The following is a 26,595-nucleotide window of genomic DNA, read 5'->3' on the forward strand; positions in this document are numbered from 1 at the left end:
CTCATCTTTAAACATATAACTGTGTTCGCGGGGCTCGTATATGAGAACAGTCTGATTCGGTTCGTCCGCGAGTACTGATTCTTCATCAGCGCCAGTCCCCGTTGGGCCGAGAGCTTCAACGTGCATCTAAGCCGCCGTCGCGAATTGGTAAAACAGTGAAGGACCCATATGTAGATGTTAGGAAGTGCGATCAATAATAGTGATATCTGAATCAATCAATTCAAATACGGGATTGTGGAGTGTTCAGTGTGGAGCAGTTAAGTGATTTAGTTGTACCTTGTGTACAAGTGTCAAGTGTCAAAGTGCGCAGTGAAACAGTGCACAGATGACGGTATGGAAAAGCTTTGGGGCGCTGCTCATCATGCTTCTAGTCGCGTCTGGGACGTACGGCGCGTACGTCGAAAACGAATTGGAAGATGAGGATGGCTACAAGGATACCTCCAGTCTCAACCCAAGGCATCCTAAGTGTATGCAATATTCTTCTTATCAAGCTTTATCGACTGTAGAATTTTCAGTTTCTATCCGTTTTGTCAACACGACGCTTTAATTAGTCATATACTCCGACGTTTATTTGTTGTTTATACTGCTATTGCCGGCTCATGAGGTTTCCAAAATTATGGACCAAAGCTTTTCTATCTCTTTTTCATTATTTGCACCTATTCCATCCAAAACATCATCACATTTTGGTCGTCCTTAAAAAATGTTTAAAGCCATTTATTAGGCGTTCGGGTATGAATAGATCGAAGTTAACCATAATATTTCGAGTTCAAATCTAGCGGTGTAGCATGATATCGAACAATAGCGAAATTTATTTTCCCTAAAAAATATTATATATATATATAGGTTTTTCCAAGTGAAAATACCCTAGTCGGTCATTATTGCAAAACGTTATAATATCACCAGAATTAGAAAAGGACAATCGTTAATTAGCCTTCCAAAAATGTAGCAAAAATAGAATAAGACAACTACTTTATACTACAAAGTATATTATCATCACAATTAGAAAAAGACAACCCTTAAGTTGCCTTCCCATAAAAATGTATCAAAAAGGAATAGGACAACTATAGAGTTCCTTTCTAATAGCAAATAGCAACAAAAATAACCATCAAAAGAAACAATAATCATCACAATAAACAATGTAATGTCAAATGGTGATTGCGGTCCAAGAAAAAAATACAACCTTTTATTTCAAAAATTTTCATTTCCAGATTTACTTCAACTTTAAATAATACTCTTGAAACCAAAAAGTGTGCACCAAAACGCTCGATACGATTTGAATTTAACGTTTATTTTGAATCATTTTTAACGGTAGAGATGCCGGCAATAAAGATAGAGTAGAGATTCCTTAAACTTTACTGAAAACAACTATTAATAATGAATCATAGATAGAAAAAACAATCAAAGATAATGATTTAGTAAAAAGAAATTTAAATTTACCTAATTGTTTTTTATACTTGGAGCAAAATGATTTGAAAATATGAGAAAATGACTTTTTCAAAGTATTCTTCAACGATAAAAAATAGTCAAAAATAAAACAAGAATAATCCTCATCCCACAATTTTCAATTAAAAAATTTGAAAGGCTGTTACGTTTATAAATATTATAAACAAATAATTGAGTTTTTCATAAAAATAAATATTATCACTAAACCTTTTTATTAAATATTTCATACGTTTCCCTTAATTTCAAGCAATATATGAATATATGTTGAAGAATTAAATGTTATAATTTCATTTCATGATTAACGATATGTAACTTAAAAATAATTAAAACATTAAATCAAGATTTATAATTTTACTAATATTTCATAACTGATGCGGTAAAAAATATTTTGCGGTAACCTTCAAATTATTGTATATTACCGAAGTTACTCTATTTTCTTCTAATTAATGAAAAATGTTTATATTATTAACGCCTTATCTAATAATATAATAATAATATAATAATAATAATAATAAAATTATTTTCAGTGAAAAACTTAAACAATGAATATAATATTCAACATATGATTAAATTTATAAATTTATGAATATAATGAAGAGGATTCGATGTACAAAGATTACAAATGAGGCTACGATATTTTTTGCCGAATTTCAAATATGTAATGCATTTTTGATTAATCTCCTTTACATCAAATAATTGACTGAACTGCTAAACAATAAATTACAAATTCATATGATCTTCCTCAAATGTTTTTAGTGCTACATAATTCAGCTTCTTGTTCTGTTCATAAAAGTGCCATTCAAAACATTTAAAATAAATTCTAAAATAAATTTGTCAATATTGTACATGAACTTAAATTCTCAATTTGTCGAAATAGTAATATGTTTACTAAAAAAATATTTTCCATTTCCTTAAAAAATACTTCGAAAATTTTTCATCCTAAGAAAAAGACTTATATGATAACGTTACATTATGCAAACATGTAATCACTATGGGAATCGAATTGCAATAATAATTCAAAAATCTAATATTTAATTTTTAAATATCGATACTATTTAGATATTTAAATAATTTTTCGACGGTTTCGAAAAGAAAATTGACAACCAAATTGTACCTATATGAAATATCAAGGCTTTTTTTTATTGACATAATATTGAATATTTACTTAGGTCTTAAGAACAATTAATATTTAGTTAATTATCGCATTAATATGTATTGGAATAGACTATTTGATATTGAATTTGAATTTTAGTCAAGTCAAGTTTAGATTTTTGTATATAGTTACTATTTTTGACCTAAAAAGACGATAAAAGCAAAATATAGTTGTTTCGATTTGGTTAACTAATAATTATTTAAACCTTTTTTTTAGATTGTTATTTTAGATGTTGTAAAATTTTTAATTATCAATCTAATTGTTTAGGCCGGTCATTCTTACAAGATAAATAATAATGCCAAAATTTAAAGAAAAACAAATTAATATGAATAATAATTAGTAAACAAATATTTTCACATATTTGATGTGCTTTATTTTATGGTAATTTACAACAATCAAAGAAGTATCCGAAATAATTTAATTGATACACAAAAAATTTACATAAAATAAAAAATGCCTAAATATATTTCACTGATAGTCGGAAGAAACGTGCATTCAGACTGACGTAACGTGTGGCCAATTTCACAAATTTCGTTTAACCTCGTTTATGACCTGCTATGTAGTTGCGTTATAATATTGTATCAATATATGTCAAAGCGTATATTCACTAAATTTTGTAATATTACAAATAATTCAATTTTGAACATTACATTTTCAGATATAGTTATTACTATCAAATATTTCAAATTATTAGCAGAAACGTAGGAAAATCTCTACTAACATGTAAATAATCAGAATGGATGAAAATCTAGTACAGCGCGGATCGAACACGTTCGTTATGACACAGATCATCAGATATATTTTCATCAAATCAGAATATATTTTCACGATGTAATATAGTAGTTGTTATTAAATCCTATTAGTGAAATAATAATTTAATAAATAATATATGTATAAAATGCTCTTCAGCACTTCGTGGCAAAGCAAATCCATTGAAACCAAGTTATAAAATAGGAGTTTGTAATGCTGATTGAAGAGCATGGCAACTTCAAAATACTCTAGGAAAAGTACTAGGGAAATTACTTGTACATCTTACTTTACACAAAAATATACAACAAAAATAAGTTTTAAATTGTAAGATTATACTATGAATAGAAAATCAATCAGCATTTCAATTTTGGTACACAAAGTTTTAAACCCGATTTTTTAAAGGAAGGTTAGTTACTGTTCAATATTCTCTTCAATTCAATTATCCATATCATTTCCTCAAATCAAGTTCCATTAACAGAGGTTCAAACATTGAAAATTAAGTACATTAGGACTTGCCAGATAATTAAACGCTTTTTATAATTGTGCGAATAATTATAAGGATATTTATGTAAGATAAATATATAAAGGAAATTCTCAAAAGATACTAGAAGTTTCAGCATAATATCAACATAATAGATCTTAGCTGAAAATAGCCCAACTGATGTAATTAATGTTGCTTTGGTACATATCTGTAACTAAGTTTCAACACAAATTATTCGCACAATTACAGAAAAGCGAAATTAATAATTTCAATGACGTTCAATCATCTGAGTCCTGAAAGTAAAAGGGGATTGCCACCATAAATATAATATTGGAATTCCAGGTTAATTGAACGTTAAGTAAAAACGCCGTTATCTTGTAACTTATATCCGCATTGAAAGCCAAAAAATTGTGGCAAGGTTAAATTTTGCGCCAAGCGAAGTGAATTTGACTTTTTGTTAGAATGTCGAGCACGTGAAAATGTGATATGCTGCTCGTACAATTATGAGGTTATATATGCTTAGTTAGTGAAACTGGATCAGAGTCGGCACTCGCTAAAATTATGATTTTCTGAATTATCCAACGTCTTCTCGCAAATATTTATTTTATAAGAACAAATCAACGTACGCAAATTGATCCTTGCAAATACATTCTCACAAACACTGTACATATGCAATTAGTAATCTGTATCCTTTAATACAAAGCATTACCAAAAATCAGAAAAAAAATTAATTACTATAATGCTTGACTTCATAATTTTCTTTATATTAGAAGATTTTATAAAAAATATAATATACATATCCCATTTTTTAAGAAATTGATGAATTGTTCTTTAGGGACAGATTTAACAAGGTCGATTAGATATATGAGCGATTTTTATCTTATCGTTTACACAACTTTTTCTGTACAAAACACTTGTTGGAAAATAGCTAAATAACATCACAAATATGGCAAAAATAAAATCTACAGTATTAGTGTAATGTTTCATAATCAAAATTTCAAAAAAAGTATAACAAAAAATATAATGAATAGGAGTTTTACCTTGGTAAAAAGTTATTATGCATTGTGTAAAATCACTAGAATCCTTGTTATATAAAGGTATATAAATTATATAAAAAAGTAGGAGCTTATACTTAAACTTGTTATTCTAATAATGCTAAGATAGCTAAGCATGTGGATAAACAAATATTAATGAAACATTAAATGCTAGCAGTAAAATTCATCCCTAGCAGTAAAATTCATTGAAGATTTGTTTTTATTAAATAATTCATTCAGTTTAATCAATGAAATATTGCCTAATAGCTGTAAGATACTACGATATTATATATATATATATATATATATATATATATATATATATATATATGTACACAATCTGAAGCATAATTATTGAAACAGAAAATTCTAACATTAGTCTGTTTCTCTAATCGAATAACATCCTTTAAAATATAATTCAATTTCACCTTATTGTCTTTCAAAAGATGACTCTCATAGCATTAGAACCACTAAATTTAAAAAGTAATTAGTCTTCATATCCAATGCAATGCAATACTTATCATCAATCATAAATGATTGCTAAAATCATTTAATCATTTGAATTAAATATACTAATCAATGCATATGCAATTACAACAAGATCATCTACATCTAATAGATTGCAAAATCGAGAAAAGTTCCCTTTAATTTAAATAAAAAAACGTGTTAAAACTATGTTGATATTGACTTTTAAGCATTTTCTGGCGATACACTTAAACATCAGAATAGACTTGTTAATATTGTTCTAGCAAGAGTATGTATTTTCCGATTATTTTGGACTTACGATAAGACACTTTCTCAAAATATGATCTTATTCATTGATATAACATATTGTGTCAAAAAACCGCTACTAATTATTATTGCATCACTATTTAAGATACTATTTCTAATAAGTAAAATAAATATTACAAGTGTCAAAAATGCATAGGTATCTAGACTTGTGTAAGCGCATTTGTAAATGACCTATATTTAATTATGCGTACTACAGCTGTGAATACCTATGTCCCCATTAACGTTTCATCTAAAAAAAACATTATCCCAGTAATCCCAGTTTTCTATTGCATATATTAAATATTAAAAATATCTATATATAAATTAATCATTTACAGTTTTCCCGTACTTCACGGTGGTCAGATTTCCTAATGATTTATGCAAGTCTACAAACAATTTGGATGGAACATGTTATACAAAGAAAGAGTGTCATGACAAAGTAGGAGTCGGATCTGGACAATGTGCTCAAGGAATTGGTGCATGTTGTGTTTGTAAGTTCTTAATTTTACCTTATTTATAAAAGATATATATATATATATATATATATATATATATATACATATATATATAATAGTTTATGACAGTTATAATTTTAACCCTTTCGTTACGACATCCATTCGAATACCTGTGCATACATCAGCATTATGTGATGTGTGTACAGGTGTCGTCTATGGACGACATGTTTTGTGTCGATCTTTGCTCCAAGATTTATCACTATGAGTTGAAGTATTAGTAATTTTAATTTTTATTGTAATTTTTAGTTTATTAGAAGCGTAATTTTTAATACTTCAACATTTTTATTGATAATGATATCTTAAATTATATCACTGTTCCATTCTGAGACACACCCGCAAAAAGCACTCTCGAAATAGATTTTTAATGAATGGCGCAGAACGTGCATATTTTTATTTAAATTGAATTGAACGATTTTTATCAAGATGTTTTCATAATTTTTTTCGCTTAAATAAGCTCAATATAAGTTTTTTGTGTTAAAATCAATATTCTCACATAGTAATTTGCAATAAGATGAGGATCTGATTGATGTTTCAATTAATTCATTTAATGAAAATAAGTTTAAAACTACACTTATCAACAAATACTATTATGAGTACAAAAAATTAGTCAATTATTAGGCTTCATATAATTTCGCTGCAAATTTCGTATTGTATCAAATATCTAATACACCCAGGCCTCGCTATACGGCCGCTCTTTATACGGCCTTTCGCTATAACGGCCCTCTTTAATTAAGGCACGTTTTCGATATACGGCCTAAAATGTTTCGCTACAACGGCTTTTTTTCTCTATGTCGATATATTGCGCAATCTCGGTTTTGAAAATTTAAACGAATCTGATGTGCAGGATCTACTTGCAGCTGATAGGGACCTCTTTTATATGACGTACTCATTCAGTTGCAAGCAGATCCGGCAATTGATAAAGATACAGAACCTGTTGTATCCAAACAGCTAACATCAAAAATCATGTCGAGCGCTTTTTCATATTTTGAACAAGGAATGAACATCTTCCTTGAAAACGATCCTGACGTCGAACGTAGCGCTAATGTGTCTCGAGGAATTAACTCAGTCATTAGCTGTTATAAATCACTAAAGGAAGAAATAGACAAGAAGATAAGACAAACAACTTTAGACAAATTTTTCAAACCAGCAGCGCAAAATGATGGTGACAGTGATCTGTAGGTTTTAGTTGTTTCATTTTTATTTGGAAATTATGTAATGTTTTTGAAGTTTTTTATTTTATGTAAAATTTATGTTCTTGTTAAATATGTTTATAATTTAAACAAAATAAAAAATAAAATGCATTTTGAATGATAAACCATATTATATATTTATTAAATTTGGAACCGATCCCATTGAATTTGTATGAATACGTATTAGAATAACTGATTCGTTATACGGCTTTTCGCTTTACGGCCAAGTTTCGGGGAACGTATCTAGGCCGTAAAGCGAGGCCCCAGTGTAATTTATTTTGCTTTTCAAGAAAACATCAAATTTGTGAGAGTAAAGTATAATTAAGAATAAAGCTATTCTCATCAAAATAGAAAGAATCAACGAATTAAATAGTGTAAAAATATTATTTAGCCATTTGTGTAAATATAATCACATTTGTTTAAATATAAAAAGACTTATGAATTGTTCAATAACGAGAACATATTTTATTACTATAAAAATGCTTGAATAAAGTACTTTCACAATCCAATGAATTTAAAAAAAAACTTTGAACGAGATAGTTTTATAATTCGTATATGTAACTATAAAACAACTGTATCATAAATTACAGTAAATTATAAATTGAATGAAATATTTCTTAAATAATCTATATAATCCGTATTTTTGAAATACGTACATAGCGTGTGAAATTAAATTTAATCAATTTATGTTAATATATTTGATATTATATTTTAGTCTTAATATAAATTATTAAATTAAATAATAAATATCGTTTTATACAAGGAAAACAACATTCGATTTTCACAGTTCAACGGACATGCGGCGGCAACAGCAAACTCAACAACACGTATTTCGTGAATCCCAATTTTCCAGCATCATACGGAGGAGGAACCCGATGCTCCATGACGATACATCGTTGTAATCCAGGTATTTGTCAGGTTAGTCAAGTGACTAAATAACAACGATAGTTACGAAAATATAATTTTAATTAATTGATACATAATTTAATATTTAATTACATTCACAAAAAAACAACTGATCAATTCAATTACTGTCCCGGTAAGTCGTCTAGTACTTGCACATTATATCGATATAAATAGCAATCAGATTAACAAGTTCATAACTTATTGTAATGAGATTAAAATAAAGCTAACACTATTTAAGAGAACAAATCTATAAAGAAATCACTCCAAATAGTGATTATCAATGCCAAGTAATGTCCATAAGCCTTTTTGAGCTTTGAGAACTGGTCGTAGAAACTAGGAAGAAACTCAATTTATTATATACGAATCTGTATTTAATTACTTCATTGGCGTAAGGTATTTTCAAACAATTATGAGTACCCAGATGCGTTTGTAATATTTTTTAAAATCTTTTATTATATTCTCTGCATTTTAACAAAATTGGACTTACTTGTGCAGGCCCATAGTCCAATGCCGTAAGTCCACACGGGCTTCAGATCGGATTTAAATAAAAACTTTATTTTCTAAATAAAGTTTTGAGCTTTTTCTCATACGCCACTGCAATTTTCGCATTTACAATTTTATGCGTTGACGGTCCAAACCCAATTTTATGCACCGTTCTGATAACAGATTATCAGATAACTTACTCAGTTAACTGTGGCTCTTTAATTTACAAATGCACATAGTTTTGTATTATAAAAATCGAGTCATAACCAGTATATTCGCCAATCATAAAATAAGTTAAAATATACGACTAAAAAGATCGATTTTTTGTATTAAATTGAGAATTTTATTACCAACATTTACTTCTTTGCACCGCAATTCAATTAGATACCAGACAATAATTAGTAAGTAAGAACTCAAACTCTTTCGGGCGAGTGATATTCAGCTTAGCAAAGTATTACACACAGATTGCAGATAACTTCTAAAAAAAAAACTCCATTTTACAAAAATCAATTTATATGCGATCTGGTAAAGTCTTTCAAGCAGTGCAACCGGGACACTTGAGATCACCTCAAACTGTTGATATTTTTTATTTGCTTGCTTATTCCAACACAGCATTTCATATTTTCAACATAAAATTTAGAAAAAAGTTTTGTTTTTCTTGCCCAATTTCTCTCAAAAACTGGCAAGTTAAATATCTAATAGTGACTGATTTATACGCATGACGAATTTACTCAATACACAAAATTTTGCTCGTCTATCACAGTTAAGTAGTTAAAAGATTAACTGAGAATGATCTTGATATAGAGATATCCTAAGATCAATTTATCTTTATTGGCAAGAAATGGGTTGGTCATAATCTTTAAAATTAGATAATGAATTAATTATACCGTTTGTAGCGAGTAAATGTCTGACTGGAAAGTCGGTGCTCGTTGAAACCGTTTGACGTGCCATTTAGTATAATGCTACTTCAAAGAATTAAGAGCAAAATGCATATGTTGACATATTGAGAAAATATGCATATATGATTCTGTTTGTTAAAACACACACCCAAGTTCGTATTTAGATGACAGAAAACAAGTCAATATCAACTTCATAACTTTGAGGGCAAACATTTAAAATAGAACATTCGTAGCTACTTTGTCGTCCACATGAAGTAAATATTGCTTTTTGACATCTAACGGAATCAAATGATAAATAATCAATTGTTATATATACATAATATAAATTGCTATTAATTATCCCCAATAATGATACTTTAAATTCATTATAGTTTTCACAAACTTCATGGTTGATATAAAGATCAAAAAATTTATCACCTTAAAGTCGTTATTAATAATTTTCACAAATTTCATCGTTAATATAAAATAGAAACAAACATAATTTGTAATTTTAGTGCCACAACATTTTTCTTTATTATTTGTTATTCTTTATTGGTCGTAGCTTTATTGAGTGTTGCAAAACAATAGAATAAAATATAAATTCTCACCAATGTTTCGCAAAAAAACTATTCATTTTCCTAAGTCTGCATATTACATTAGATCAGAAATAAATAATACTGTGCTCCTATCCGCCATATTTAGAAAATAATAATTTATGGTAAAAATTTAATGTTATTGATTTTAATTTTACTATCTATTGATTTAGTCTGCATTATCTACTAATTTACAATGGAAACTAGCTAAGTATAAAATAGCAAACTAGTGAAGTATAAGCAAACCAGCCAACAAGAAATAAAACAATACCAGTAACGTTTGGCTAGTGTTGGCTAATATTGTGATTCGATTTTCACAAGTAAGAATAAGTGCATCAGGCTTTTTATTGACTTGTTACCTATTCAAATACAAAACTAAGAAAAAGAAAAAATACAGAGTATATAAAAAAACGTGGTCGGATCTTTTCTATACAATTCGCGAGAATCAAATTTTGGAAATTAAGGGAGTGTTCTAGTGTAGATGCATGAATTTTAGGTCATTTTTATTTAAATCATCGTAAAAAATGCAATGCATTTTTATACTATCATCTTTTGTGAAATTCTTTATCAACGTTACAAGAGTACTGAAAAAATGTAAACAAAAAAAGTTAATTTTAAAAATTAACATTGGTTGAAATCGGAGGTATCAAAAAGTTGACACGTGACCTTGCCCACGATTGCAATCCTTCTAGTAATCCGAAATGAATGAATGAATGAATGTGCTGGGATTAAGTTAAAAGAAGAATTTTTGACAAATAGTGACTCTTTTTAAAAAGGAGTATCAATTATTTACCACTTTTTTGAGTTTCTTAATTTTTCTAAAATATTAGTAAAAATTATATTTCCGAGATGAGGCTAGTATATTTCTGAGAGAAGTCTATAAAGAACATTTTTCAAAAATTTCGGTCCAATAGAACACGAAAAATCGTAGCCATCGTATTAAAAAAAACAGTTTTGAGAAAAACGCGTTTAAAGTTTTGCAAATCGAAGAAAACAGAAGAGAATTATCATGGCCGAACAGCAGATCTCAAAAAATAGTTTAAATTATTACAAATCCTCTCGAACACATTCTTAAATAGCTAAACTTTGAAAATAGAAAAAAGTACTTTTTTCTACACTAGAATACGCCCTTCAACACAAAATAATGCTTTACTAAATACTGCTATATATAATAAATGCAATGCCGCAAATGTTAAATAAAGCAATATAATGCTTCATGAACTTTCATGATTTTGTCTGGTAGCTGAATCAAAATTAAATAATGCACAATACCGCAAATTTGTTTAATGAGTTTGGCATGGTAAGGAAATTGTATGTGTAAAATATAAAAAACAACACAAAATTCTGCCTTGGAAACACCTGATTTCATTAGTAAAAATTCTGAGATTTTTCGAGGAAAGTTCAATTTAATCTGCAATTGTAAAACCTTACAGTTATACCCTATCGAAGTATTGCTTTTTACGAAGAAATATTGATGAGAAATATTATTCGAGTTCGAGTGTACCATAGTATTATCTATAATTAAATAAAGCTTAACACGCATACAAGTTACATTAATGTAATTTTTCTAATCATAAATATTTTCAAAATCAAAATTGCATTAAATATACATATAATAGTATATTTAAATGTAATAAGAGATCTTATAGCCTATGCCTCTATCACTACTCATACAATATTTCATTACAAATCATTCCTTTATGTTAATCAGTAAGACGGCCTAATAGTATTATTGTGTAGACCGTGTTCAGTATTATTTTAAATAATATAATTCCATTACTAATAAATAATCCATCATATACATTAATTGATTTGAATCATTTAAAACAGTCTAGTAGTATTTCTTTGTAGACTGTTCATATTATCTGCATTGCATGTTGGTAAAATTTCACTACTTATCATAACATCGTTAGAAAGTGTCATGTCATAAGAAAAAATAATATTACATAGCATAACTCTAACCAAATGTTTTATATTAATAATTTCACTAGCAAATATAACAAAATTTCACTTTCTCTCATTGTTGTCCTTCTAATTAAAAAACTTTCAACTATTGCAAAAGACCATTGCACTAATTGTTTTTTGAAGTCTTTCTATTTATTGTCGTATATTTGACGCATTATGATAAATGAATATATAATGAAATTTTAATAATGGTTTAGCTACACAAATGTTGATTCTAAATAAAGTTCATTTATTTGTATTGCTGATTTTTCTTATTAGAAAATTAATTATTAGAATTAGAAGTTTTTAATTCAATTTCATCCAGCTTATAAATTATTAAATGGCCAATGATGATTAATAATTTATACATTATATATCAATATTACTTGAATCACATAATATTGCAAATAAATTAATCGTATAGCTCAAAATGATTTATTAACTACTGCATGACATCATACCCTAAAGCAAATTGCTGAAACTTAAACATACTGTAAATTAGCATTTTAAAAAACTTTAAAATTTATTGACAACTTTGAAAAAAAAAATAGATTTTTAAGAATTTTGAAATATTGAAATTGACTTTTTTGAAAATTTTTATTTTTTTATATTTTCAAAGCCATCGCGCTCCTTAACTGAGATAAATTATCGAAGCGCGTAAGCGCCGCGTCGCAGTCTAACGGACAATGATACGAAAACTAAAATATAAACAAAATTCATATCTATTTATTATTGAAATTTCTAAAAAAAATATCTGATAATTTGATATGCATATGTATAATGATCATTTTTTTGCTTTTTTTACTCGATATCCGAAACCGCTGGACCTGCTATTCCAGAAAGTTCATCAGTTCTTCATTTCGTCAAAACAAATTAAACGTTTTTTGAATCTGCGCAATTCTCTGAATTGCCATTTATTGCAATTTTTGCACCGTATCTTCGAAACGGCTGGACGTATCCTTGCCAAAAACTAATCAGCATGTTTCCCCCATTAACACGAATCAAATGCGTTTTCAATTATTCAAATCGGTTAATACATTTTCTCGAAATGGTCGAGAAAAATTTATATCCGCATACTCACAAATAAACACACACACACGCTTCTGAAAATTCCAAAATATTCAGAAACCTTTGAAACGTAAAGATGGATAAAAATTATTATTTGAGATTTTTGTGATTACTATAACTCACCCTACGGAAAATTAATTAATTTCTGACAAAGCTATTCAACTTTTATTGAGAATAATTTTATGATTATTATTGGTGAATAATAAATTTGAGCACAAAAATAATTGTAATATTAGAGTGAAAATTTGCTTGATTTGAGCATAATTCGTTACAAACCCTTACTCGTACACAATGTACATACTTGTTACACGAATCATTCAATTTAGTTTCAACTTTGATAAAACATTATAGTCCAGTCATTATATTAAGTTCACCTCGGAATTCGAGATAGCCAGCTGTAAGTCTGTAAATACTTATATATTGACACCCTAAAGTTGTCTCAAAACCTACATATGGTAGGGTGTCAATACCATATGTAGGTTTTGAGACATCTTTAGAGTGTAAATATACAAGTACTTACAGACTTACAGCTGGGTATCTCGAATTCCTAGATTCTTACCTAATTTAAGCTTAAATGACTGGACTATTAGAGAAGCTAACATATTTTGGTGTAATAATTGAAAGTATTATTTCAATTTCTAGGTGAGAATCGATTTCCTCGATTTGGATCTAGCCCACCCGAACGGCGACGGCGTGTGCATGACCGATTTCTTAACCGTGAACGGCGGTGCAAGTCCCGTGCCGACACTGTGCGGCGATAACACAGATCAACACGTCTACGTCGATTTCGATCAAGAGGAACCCATAGTCATAAATGTTGATACTGTCGCATCATTGCCGTATAGCAGAAGGTTTAATATTAAAATTGCCCAAATCGCATGCGATTCCATTCATCGAGGTAAGAAAAATTCAACTTAGATATACTCAAGCTTATTTCATTTGCAAGCTATACTAAATCAGCTTTATGAAGTTAATGATCACAGGTGTTATGATCATCCGAATGCAACAATGGAAAAATAAGAATAAGAATTTAGAACAGTTTACAAACAAATTAAATTTTAATTGACAGCTGTGTTCCACCTACTAAAAATAGCTTACCACGGAGTCCAAAAATTACACAAAAATAAAATTATCCCCAATAATCATTTAAAATTTTCCATAAATATTTGAACATAATTAATGAAATTCGTGATTGCGATGAAAAGATTCGATTAAATTTCATATAAATGTAACTATCGTGAATCCCGGTAATTCACAAGGATTTGCGTTTAAAAGATGATTTAGAAATACAAAAAATATACTACCGTTAATTAGCAATCAGTGAATAAATTAAAAAATAAGAATCTTTTTTTATTCAACGTAATATTTACAACTGTCCTACATTGACATTTAAATCCTACATTGACATGATATAAATCTTTTGACGATGTTAAAAAATAAGAATCTGTTAATGTTTTGACCGAAGATTCGTAATAAAGGATAAATATCTGCAATATGTAATTTCCCTTTGGATAAAAGACTGATAAATTGACTTACTATATTGTAAACATTATTAATATGCACGTGCACCCGTTGCATTTATCTACCTAAAAATAAATACATGATAGAGTAATCGTAAAGAATCCCAAAAGATTTCTTGACTATGAACTAATATCATCGATTTTTTAAATTGATTGCTTTCGATTTTTGAAAAAAAAATATTAGCACATAATTTTATTTTGTGGACAGCAACACTTAGAACACTATGTAGACTATATCTTCGTAAAATATACCGTAACCTAGCATTGATATTAACGCTATGTTCCGGTCCCTTTTCCATATAAAATGGCATCAAAAACTGTCAAAATGCTATGTATTTGCTGTGCAATCAGGCGTTTTACACATAAAACCTAGGATTACGTATGTATTATGACATATCAGAAAGATGCAGTTACGGTAACATTCTTCTTTTCACGTTCGTGCATTTTCTAGGTTATAATTTATACCTAAAACGCCTGACTGCACAGTGCATTTTGACAATTTTTACTACCAATTTATATGACAAAAGGACCGTAACATAGCCTTGCCATAACAATGCTACTTTAAGGTCTAATTTATCGGAGATTTGGCCCAAGTTCAATTAACAATTGTTCGAAAGTTGATTGTTCGATTAATTTTAACAGAACGAAGAAATAGAACGAAAGTATCTCATATTAGTTAAACAACTATATTCAATTTAGTTATCACAATCTTCTGAAATGCAATTAATTGAAAAATCTTTGAATAGAGTATCATAAGTAATACGTAATGTATCAAGGACAAAACAGTCTTTCATTTAATATTTTTTCTTGTGTTATTATATAATTATTTTTCTTAAATTTAGCGCCAACAGGCTGTTTACAGTACCACAGGAATGGCGAAGGTGTAGTTAAAAGTTTTAACTATGGTACAAATCAACACCAAGGTGTCAATTCGCAAGGATTTGATGGCACCAGGCAACTTGCCAATCTTAACTATGGCATTTGCATAAAACCAGATACAGGTGTGGTTATTTTCCTAACTTCTATGATATTTTTACGTATTACATTACATTTTACTGCCACAATGGCATATCGCTTAGAACAATAGTTGTAGCTGAAGTTGTGTGAATTAATCATAAGTGCCATGTTTTCAGTAAAACTTTCAATTGAAATAATATAAAAATCATTTAATTTGAATTCACAATGTGTAGCCAATGTATGCTCTTGGTAGAAGCAGACTCGACGGTTTCAAAGTTGTGATGGAAAAAGTGTTATAAGGAGCAATTTCGAGACTATATAATATATAGTTTGAATTGGCATGTGATGATCTTTAATTGCCAATAAAAATATTTGATATTTATGAAAAATTTAAAATATGCGTGAACTTTTTACTAAACCTAAATCAAAATTCCAATAAAAAAATGATCAAGAATTTTATAAGGTTGTTAAATATAAATATTATAAAATTTATTAATATACTTTTTTAGCAAATTATTCCATTCAAACATTAAAATTTTGTTAGGAAATTTTGTATTCTTTTTCAACCAACCTAAAATTGCTTATATATATATATATATATATATATATATATATATATATATATATATATATATACAAAAAATCTTGCTAACATAAAATAAATTCTTACAAAAACAACCACCTAATATTAATTAGACTAAAACTTTACGCGGTGATAATAAAAATTAGTATTAGTCAATAAAATCATCAGTGAAATAAATATTGCATATAAATTATTGACAATTCTTAAAAACCTAAGATTGTTAAAACTTTGAAATATATTTTTAAGCTAATCAAAATTTTCAAAAAAGATACTTTTATTCATTTAAGAAAAATGCTACCACCTGGCGTAGAAATTCAATACAGTAAACCACTAATTTGGACAAAGAAATAATTAATGAACTAAATAATTTTTGACTAATAATTTATTGTCAATTTAGGCTATTGTGGCATAGAATGGTCACAAGCAGCTGGAGATAAAATGTCATTTACTGTAACGAATGATGTTGGTTCCGTGGACCCAGGCCTTTTGGGTACTGGTGTTGTGCAAAGTCAAATGTGTACGACGGATTTTGTAGTTATACCCAACCCTATGCAAAATGGCCAAACGATGCCATCGGATAGGTTTTGCGGGATGGGCCTGGAACCTACTTCCAGTAAGTATTATTATTTATTCGACTAGTAAATTATATTAAACATATATGTTCTTGGTGATGAGTAAAAATTTTAGACTGGAGAAAAAGAAATCCATTATTTTTACATCAAATTTCATGCAAAAATAATGGATTTTTTTTCCCCAAGCTATTTTTTCTAAAAAAAGTCATTATGTATTTGGAATACACAAAATTTATTTGTTTTTTTTTTCGTAAAAAATTATTAATTTTTGCTGCAGGTCTTACAAACTAGACAAACAAGTCGAACAACAGTTTGTTAATTTTAAATTTAAATTTCGCTCGAACGTATTTGAATAACTAAAATCTATTTTTTCATTTATTTTTGTTAGACAATTACTTCAAAAAAAAAACAGTCCAAGAAATAAATTTAAAATTAACAAACTGTTGTTCGACTTGGCCATCCCTCGAATCCAAAAAAAAATATATAGGAATTGAAATCAGTAGTTTCAAACATAAAAACGTGTTCACTCTCGTAGAAAGTTTTTGTACTAAGGTAAAAAACATCGCAGCTGTGGTTCTAAAACAAGATATTGTTTCCACAGAACGCCGCAACCGTACACTGGGTTCACAATTATACTTTTGGTTAAGCAAATCATATAATATTTGGCACTTATTATAATAATAATTATCGAACGTTTACTTTCAAAACTAATGTGGTAATAAACAATATATATAAAACCCTAAATTTTTACTTTTTCATCCAACAAATCCCTATTTTGAGAAAGTAATTTTAGTAATCAAATAGTTTTTCTTTCATTCGGCGTGCAGTATATAAATCTGTTTCACTTAATTTTAGTTCAGAATAACTCAAATATTATGACACATAAGAATATTTATTAACCACTTAAACTCTAATTAAATCCTGTTCATCATGGCAAAATATTTATTTAATTGGTGATGTTGAAACTCAAATTATTATTTTGATTCCATGTTGAATAAATGTTATAGAACAACCCACATGGATTTAATTAGAGGTTAAGTGGTTTATAAATATTCTTATGTGTCGTAATATTTGAGTTCACGAATACTATACAGATGGCGCAAGAATTTGCTTAATGACGTATGTTAATAACAAATATAAGAAACACTTGACGTGCGCTCTATCTAAATGTTTAAATTAAGAGCTAATACTATTAGAGATTTATTTTTTATTCATTTGGAAGCATTGGCGCCCTTGGAAGTAAAGGAATTCGAAAATGTTCTTGTTAAGGACCACCCTAATATATATATATATATATATATATATATATATATATATAATATTGTATGTATATATCAATTTTTTAATTAAGCGATTACAAATTAACTTTTTTTTATTTTCAGCATTTTCTTCTCCGTTTGTTCTAACGGCAGTTACAGACGGGGATGAAATAATGGACATTGCAAATAGAGGATTCAAATTAGCGTATAGGCAACTACAGTGTCGGAAACCATTTTAAAAAATTTGCAATCGCTTACGATTAGCTTTAGGTTGTGCTAAATTAAAAAATGATTGATTTCCGGCCTGATCAAAGTTATGAGAAGAATTTATATCACGAGTAATTTCTGCAAAGCTGTCTATACTCGATAGCTATATACTAAAAATGATAATTTCATATACAATGGTGGTGGTTGCAAAGCGGCATGATAATATACGTACAATGCCAATTTATATACACAGAATATCAATCTAATTAATTAACTTAGTAGTAGTTCAAACAAAACAAGGATCCTTAGGTTATTTCATAATTCATATCATCGAGTCGAATCTTGAATTGTATTTCGTCAATAAAAAGAAGAGCTCAAATAAAAATGATAAAACATTAATATGTGTTACAACATAAAATTTCATTTGACAATTAATGAATTAAGATTTAGTAATGTTAGCTAAACTTCGAAAAAGTAGTTCACTACTAAGTGTGGAAAATTATATTATTATTAGTTGTTTGCGCCAAATAATGTTCAAGCCAAACCTTATAAAGGCCATAAAGAAATGAAATTTTACAAGTTAACAATAATTTGATGATAAAAATATGTGAATACATTTCAAAATATCCACGAAGTAGTTGATATAATGTCGACATGGTAAAATAGCTATAAATGAACTATTGAAGTAATATTATTGAATGGTTGAAGGGCCAATGGCTAAAAATAATTATGTATTGAAAAGGAATTTAATATAAAGTTATCAATCAATAATTAATCTACACGCTTAGGAAAATTGATACAAATTACAAACTATTGCATGTTTGTATTTATTGCTTTAAATATCCTCAAGCAAGTTCTCAAATAGTCTAGGATTGTATGAAAAAAGCATTTGATTATATTATTAGTACCAAACTATTTCAACAATTCACCTTAAAAAAATTAAATGATATTTTGTTCAATAAATTTTGAACGCATGTTCTATTATACTAATTACTAATGAGTCAAATGGAATTTTAGGAATATGTCAAACACATCCAAGTATTACAAATACATGATCACAGTATTCCTATGAATAGATAAAAATATTCTAAGCATATGTAAATCGAATCATTTAAAAATATCATTATATATGTTTTTATTGGATCTGATTTATATTCAAAGTTCAGCATTGTCTTAATACGATCTAATTTTCGACTCGAGTTGGTAATAATACCATTAATTTTTGGTTGGGTACAAAAATGGACTAAAATACTTTCGATTCAACAAATTCGAAATGAAATTTTCTTCAGGCCATTAATCAATAAATATATATTTAAAAATCATTTAAGAGAAAATAATGATATTTTCGGAACGATAATAGTTACTCGCTAATTATTTTTAAATACAACTATATAATGAAATAATTTATTTTAGTTAATTTATTTTAAGTAAGACATATTATGCATTTACTTGACAATCCATGATATTATTTTGTAAGTATTTGTTTCAATTTAATAAAATTATTGTATCACGTTCTTAAGTAAATGCACAGTATTAGTAAATATAATTATGTTATAGTTTTTGTAATTATAATAATTTTTTGTATAAAAATATTTATTGTTAATATTAATATATGGGCATTACAGTGTAACTTTTTTGAAATATTTGTTATTACTCCAGATTGTTTGAAGGTAAACCAAAGAAATAAAATTACCTAGAGAAAAAAATTAACTAAATTAATGATCAGTGTTATTTATATTAGAAAATGTTTTTTGTTATCTGTGTAAGATTACGAATGATAAAAATTTTTAGTTCTTTACTTTAATAAAACTTTAAGTTCTTTACATGAAAAAAAAAATACGCGGGTCAAAATAGTCACTATGAGATTTCTTTAAAATTCCTTTGAAATCAACTCTTAACCCTTTCCACTCGGATGCGGCCGTTTCAGACAGACTTTGATTCTTACAATGAATGAATTACTGAATTCAAAGATATTAAAAAACTACTTAATAATATTCAACATTTCACAACGATAGTTTTTAATAAAGTTTACATTTTTTATTTATATTGATTTATTGAACCACGTGTTGGATTCTCTGCTGAAACCATAAACTTTTTCTGAAATATAAAATTAATTCTCGCGCAAATAAATTATTAGACAGGCAATCACCGATACGGGCCTATCAAAATCCGATTGATCCCATTCATCTCATGAAATGTCATTTGTTTCCATGAATTATTTGGTGAAACTGATATGAGCAAACCATTCCAAGATAAAAACATTGGTAAAGAAATGAGTATATTTCAACCAAATACTGAAGAAGCTGGCGTTTCAGGATGGAACTCAAACGATTTTGATGAAACGAGTTTTGACAAGACAAACCGATCATTTCAAGTTTTGACAATGCTAATTGTTTTAGAAATGGCATGTATTTTCAAATGTTTTGAAATAGAATGTGCTATAAAAAGAAACTTTATGAATATGATATAAAATTCTAATTAACTGGAATATACCTGAATACGTCGTGTATGTACAACGTAGTAACAATTCAGAGGATAAACGTTGTCACCAGTTTTCAAATAGTTATGCATTATTTCGAGACCGTTTTAATTTTATTTTTATTGGATTCGTATTTTCTAACAATACATGCAATATCATTCTTTATGGGTTCCTCTAGTAATGCAAACAATTGCTACTGAAATTTAAAAGTTTTAAAAAAAATAGAATAAAAACAATTATTATGTTTATTATGATATGTTGAATACAAATCCCAAAGGATATGAATGTGGTTATTTTCTTGAATTTTTTTTTTAAATTCTAAACAAATTTAAAACATTTACACATTTGTTACCAAAATTACTGAATGCCTTACCAGACAGATTGTAAATATATGAAAAAAATTTAAAAAAGCTATGTAATTTCTCTGTTTTTAGGTAATAGCTGGTGTTTGTTTTCTAATTCATGTCTACTGCTTTATGAATCGTATTGAACCGGTTGGACATAGTACAATATATTGCGGAACTTTTTTGGGATTCTTTTTGGTGCATAACTTGGAAATATTAAGTACAATAACAAAAAAAATATTACTAGTTTTATATTTTACTATTCTTTGCAAAAATATTTAGTAATTGTTGACATAATATTAAACAGTTTTATTTTAAATTGTGAATATACTAAAATTTTCAGATTTTAGGTAGGTTTTCTCGATCAGATATGAAATAATATTCGCTGCAAAAAAATAAATTTTGCCTTCATATTTGAACAGTATATGAAACGTACATCGTACAAAAATACATACAAAATATCTATCTATTTGAGTTTACAGTGCAATTAATAATACAAAATATAACAATTAACTCCAGAAAAAGTCATTTAAGTTGAATGAGATAGGTTAAATTTTTTAAACATTATGCTATGCATATATATAAATTATTCTTTACTAAATTTATGTAACATTTAATCCAGATGTGATGGTGGGAAATATAACTGGTATGTTTTTGCACACATCGATCGCTATGTTGGGCACAATATTAGCTCTTATCATATCAATCTTGCCAATGGCACAAGGTGAAACTGATATACATTTGAAATTTCTCACAAACTATGAAGAAAATGAGCATGAAGCTTTTTGGCAATGCAGAATGCAGGTAAATAAAGTCAATTAATGACAGAACATCTACTTAAATTTCGATAATTTATATACATTTGCTCTTCTTGAAAATGAAAAAAAAAATAACTCCAATTCGTGGAACGTACATCGCATATCATTCATAGAACACTTGCATTCACCCAAAATTAAAATTATCCAGTGGTTGTGGAGCATTGTGTTTTAAGACCAAATTTTGAAATATAGATTATATTAACAAATATTACATGAATAAAACTAAATATTAAAACACAGCCAATATAATTCCTGAATTGATGTTTGATATTATTAACATTGTGATTTTTTTAAATATGATGTTTGTTTGAATATATTTGTTATCGAAGAAAGATGGCCAGGATTAGTACATGGCAGTAACTAAAATCTTTTATTTTACTATCAAATTATAAACATGTATAGAAGGATAATTAATATGTATAAAAATACGGAGTCTTAACTTGTATAGGAAGTAAGTTTAAAAAAGATTTAATATGAATGCATAAATACGCCTAGAACAATATAATACTCGTATGTGGTTTTACTTTTGTTATTATTATTATTTGGAATCGATATTCCAAATATATTTAAACCAATAAACTTTTTAAATATTCAACTATTTAATAATATATTCAAATTCAAAAATATTCAAATATTTTAAAAATTGAAAAAAATTATTACCATTAGTCAAATTTCATTTCTTTTCTAAATGTACAATATTCAGAGTATTGAATGAAGTTATGATTCAGATACCGCACGTATTTCAATAATGTTACAATGAGTATAATTTATAATTACAATAATTAATATTTTATTACCAATTAGTTGAATTGAATTAAAAATTTGCAGAGCATAGCTGCATTAGCAATGTATTGTGTTTACTTAATGGACACAATTTTAAATTTGACATTGCTTCTTCAACGTAAAAAATACCCAGACCGCGACATTCGAAGGAAACCTGATGATGAGTAAGTTTTTAAAATAAAAAAATACTAATTTATCTCGAAATAATTAGCAAAATAAAAATAAAACTAAAATTTTATGTTTTACTTTATATGATAAATCTCATAAATTGACAGATAAAAAAATCTTAAAAAAATCATTATATTTTTAATTGGATCTATCTATTGTATTGGAAAAATTTATTGCATTTCTCATATATTAAATTTTATTCCTAATATAGTTTATTTGACTTTCAATACGGTATTGATGTATGAAAACATTAATTTGAATGAAGTGTCCCATGAGATCATTGAATAGACAACCACTCTATATGAACCGTTTCCATAAACCTTATATTAATGGTATATTAAATTGAGTCTATTTTTTTATAAGTAAAGTGTGTAATATGTTTGTCGTAGGATAAATATGTTATTTTTTAATGTAAAAAAACAGTTGAAACTGCAGATAAAAAGATGGAGTAAATTAAGAAACGGAATGCACGGTCCGATAGGCGACAGACTATTAGAAAAATTCGATATAACAACGATCCGAAATAATTTTTATGTCATATAAAATAAGTTTACTATAATAAGGAAAGTTATGAAATAATTTGTAAAATTTATAATAATTGTTATATGTATCATACTATTTTAGAGATCCTCTGGCCTTACAATTCTTGTGCTATCAAACAATAAGAAGACAAAGTAGTCGCCCTTGTTGCAAAGTCTTATGTACCTGTATTTTGTCCGAATATAATTAATTAATGAACTGTAATTAATTAATGTAAACTAAAATGTTGATGTACTATAATAAAAATAAATCACAAATAGAAAATAAATTGTTGGATAAAATGTGGATTGGATAAAATGCTCAATATAATATAAATGTAAATGGATAGTAATTTATTGGTTGATTTAAAATTTTAAACAATAGAATATGATTCTTACCTTAGAATATATTTCTTCGCAATTAGCATCACGTTATTTTTTCACACACTAGTTTACCCGAACTGAAGTTTTTATTTTAGAAATGCATAATAAAAAAAATTACGCGATTCGAACGATTGAGTATTTCGTTGTATATTTAAAAGGTTCACATTAAAAACATAACAATCATATTTTAATATTTATATTTTTGTAAAAAAAGGTCAATAATCTTTGCCGCGCCAATATTTTAACAAATTATTTTAAAACAAGAATAAATAAAATTATAATAGGACCATTTTTAAAGTCCTGGTGCATTTTTGTAAAACCAATTTTAATAATCATGCATAGAAATATAAAGTCACTCACCATTTGTTGAAAACGCCAATTTTTCTAGAACATCACGATTACCAATTTGTTGTCTAAAAAAATATAATTTATTAGGTTCAATATAGAGTAGAATTCTGTTTTATTGCAGTTTTGGTACCGTATAAAAGAAAACTTACCAAACAATTCGAAAATCTTATACATTCTTAAATACAGTAGGATCCTGTTTTTGTGCGGATTTTGGGACCGTATAAAAACTCCGCAAAAAAGTATTCGAAAATTTTATAAATTTTTGCATATAATAATCAACTTTGTACGATATATTGAATAAAATAAAAAATTATGCGGTGGAAAACGACCGTATAAAAGGTCAGACTTAAAAAAATACAACAATGATATATGAAATAGCATTCAATTAATTAAATTAATTAAATTCGGCCCGAAGATTGTAAAAATATTAAATTTTAATCATTTGAACCGTGGATAAAAGTCTGCAAATGCCATTTGCAAATTGAGCAACAATGCGGCTGTTTAGGTAATTAAAGCTTATAACTTTCATAGTCAATCGCACAAAAAATGTACGGTTATAAAATCGCCTTCAACCCATCGCACAAAAAAAAAAATTGCATGAAAATGAACCGTATAAAAATAGGATTTACTGTACATATATTATATTCTAATATAAAATAAATAAAAATAATATAAATAATATAAAAATAAAAAATATAAAAATTTGAAATACCTCGCAATTTCTAGAAAATGGCATATCAGGAACACGAAGCACAGCTTTGTTCAATTCAATACACTTAACACTAAAACACTACATAAACCATAAAGCACAATTTCAAAATGTACATTGAATAGCACAAAAAATAAATCGTCACACAAAATATGAAATCACACTGAATCATTCAATCAGTAAATAAATTATCACACGAAATAATTTTTAATAGAACATACTGCAACTAAAGGCACAAATTCAAATATAATATAACCAACATAGTTGGTTCAACAGGTTTATTTTGTAGCAGCAGCCGATACCTTATTTAAGGGGTTTTCTAGTGTAAAGGCATGAATTTTAAGTAATTTTTAAATCACCATAATATCTTTATCAATGTTACATAAGTACAGAAAAAAATAAAACCTCCTAGTAATCCAAAATTAAAGAAAAAAAATAATATTATGCTATAGTATATACCAGGATTAACCACTTAAAGCTATGCTTTTTTTGTGAAGTGAGGTCAAACTAGTGGAACATGGCATCGTGCAAATTGCAAGAACTTCTCGTACTGAAAATTAAATTAAAAAAAAAACCTTTAAAATTTTTTGAAAACTTCGAGAAAAATAAGATTTTTGAGAATTTCGAAATTTTTAAAAAATTTTAATTTGCTTTATATCTGAAATTTTTTTTATACTTCAAATTTTTTTAAAATTTTGAACTTTTTTTCAAAGCAATCGTGCTGTGTGGCTGTTTTAGCGTAAATATCGAAGCGCGTAAACGCTGCATCGCAGTCTAAATGATAAACATTGGTACGAAATCTATTGAAATATAAACAAAATTCATACTTATTATTAAAATCACTATAATATATCTGATAATTTTTGATCGCCTAGTGCATATGTCTAATGATAATTTTTGATCGCCAAATGACATTTTTTTTATTTTTTTCACACTATCTCTGAAACCACTAGACCTCCCTTCAGACAAAAATTTAAAAAGTACTTCATTTTGTTAATACAAATAAAATGTTTTTTGAATTATTCAAATCGGACGCTCCGTTCTTTCAAATACTGATTTATCATTTTGGGCTCTTTTTGCTCCGTATCTTCGAAACGGCTAGACCTGCCATTGTCAAAAACTAATCAATACAAATCGTCCCCTTGTCAATACAAATTAAATGTTTTTTAAATTATTTAAATCGGTTGAACCGTGTTCCCAAAATCGTCGACGAAAATTTGTATCTGCACACACACACACATCCATTTTTTTGTAGAGGTATGCGGAAATGTTCCAAAACCTCTGAAACTTAAAGATATGAAAAAAAAATCATTTTCGATTTTGTTGCGATTACTATAACTTACTCTACGACAAGTTGGAAAAATCATAATATAAAGTCAAAATAACATAAAATTTAAAAAAAAAACCTAATTTTTAAAATAAATCAAAGAATTCTTTTTTAAAACCTTATTCACGACAAAGGAAAAATACGTTAGATTGCGAAAATCATGAAATCGTGGATTTAAATTTGGATTGAAAAAAGTTTTTTTTTAAATTATGATGTTCTGACTTTATATTATGATGCTTGTTTTCACCTCACTTCACAAAAACCCTACGTTTAGCGTTTTATATTATGATTTCTACAACATCATATAATTAAATACAAAAAACATGCTTGTTTTCACCTCACTTCACAAAAACCCTACGTTTAGCGTTAAGTTAAAAAATAATTTTTCGACAAAGTGGTGACTATTTGAA

The 26,595-nt window shown here is 27.5% G+C and overlaps 2 protein-coding genes across 4 annotated transcripts in view; one reads left to right on the forward strand and one right to left on the reverse strand.

Annotated features, from left to right (window-relative positions):
• Window positions 1–25,009, reverse strand: part of LOC113376608 — a 417,742-nt gene extending 392,733 nt beyond the window's left edge. For all 3 annotated transcript variants that reach the window (XM_026616593.1, XM_026616589.1, XM_026616592.1), the window contains exons 1-2: window positions 24,862–25,009; window positions 24,162–24,214 (exon numbers count right to left, since the gene is read on the reverse strand). The gene's annotated coding sequence lies outside the window, so the exon portion shown is untranslated. The remainder of the gene's footprint in view (window positions 1–24,161; window positions 24,215–24,861) is intronic.
• Window positions 326–22,899, forward strand: LOC113375061. The gene is made up of 9 exons (XM_026615013.1): window positions 326–467; window positions 5,971–6,123; window positions 8,125–8,255; window positions 13,852–14,107; window positions 15,572–15,730; window positions 16,667–16,882; window positions 18,224–18,322; window positions 21,753–21,934; window positions 22,777–22,899. The coding sequence occupies exons 1-9, from the start codon at window positions 326–328 to the stop codon at window positions 22,897–22,899; spliced, it is 1,461 nt and encodes a 486-aa protein (XP_026470798.1).
• Window positions 25,010–26,595: the final 1,586 nt, after the last annotated feature.

This window comes from Ctenocephalides felis, unplaced genomic scaffold, assembly GCF_003426905.1.
Source record: "Ctenocephalides felis isolate EL2017-DRISC unplaced genomic scaffold, ASM342690v1 CF-g0.4_SCAFFOLD_01886, whole genome shotgun sequence".
Lineage (NCBI taxonomy): Eukaryota > Metazoa > Arthropoda > Insecta > Siphonaptera > Pulicidae > Ctenocephalides > Ctenocephalides felis.

Coding starts and splice junctions, on each gene's coding strand:
- LOC113375061 (XM_026615013.1), top strand. CDS start 326: ATGACGGTATGGAAAAGCTTTGGGGCGCTGCTCATCATGCTTCTAGTC. Junction 468..5,970: donor CAACCCAAGGCATCCTAAGT/GTATGCAATATT, acceptor AATCATTTACAG/TTTTCCCGTACTTCACGGTG. Junction 16,883..18,223: donor GGGCCTGGAACCTACTTCCA/GTAAGTATTATT, acceptor TTTTATTTTCAG/CATTTTCTTCTCCGTTTGTT.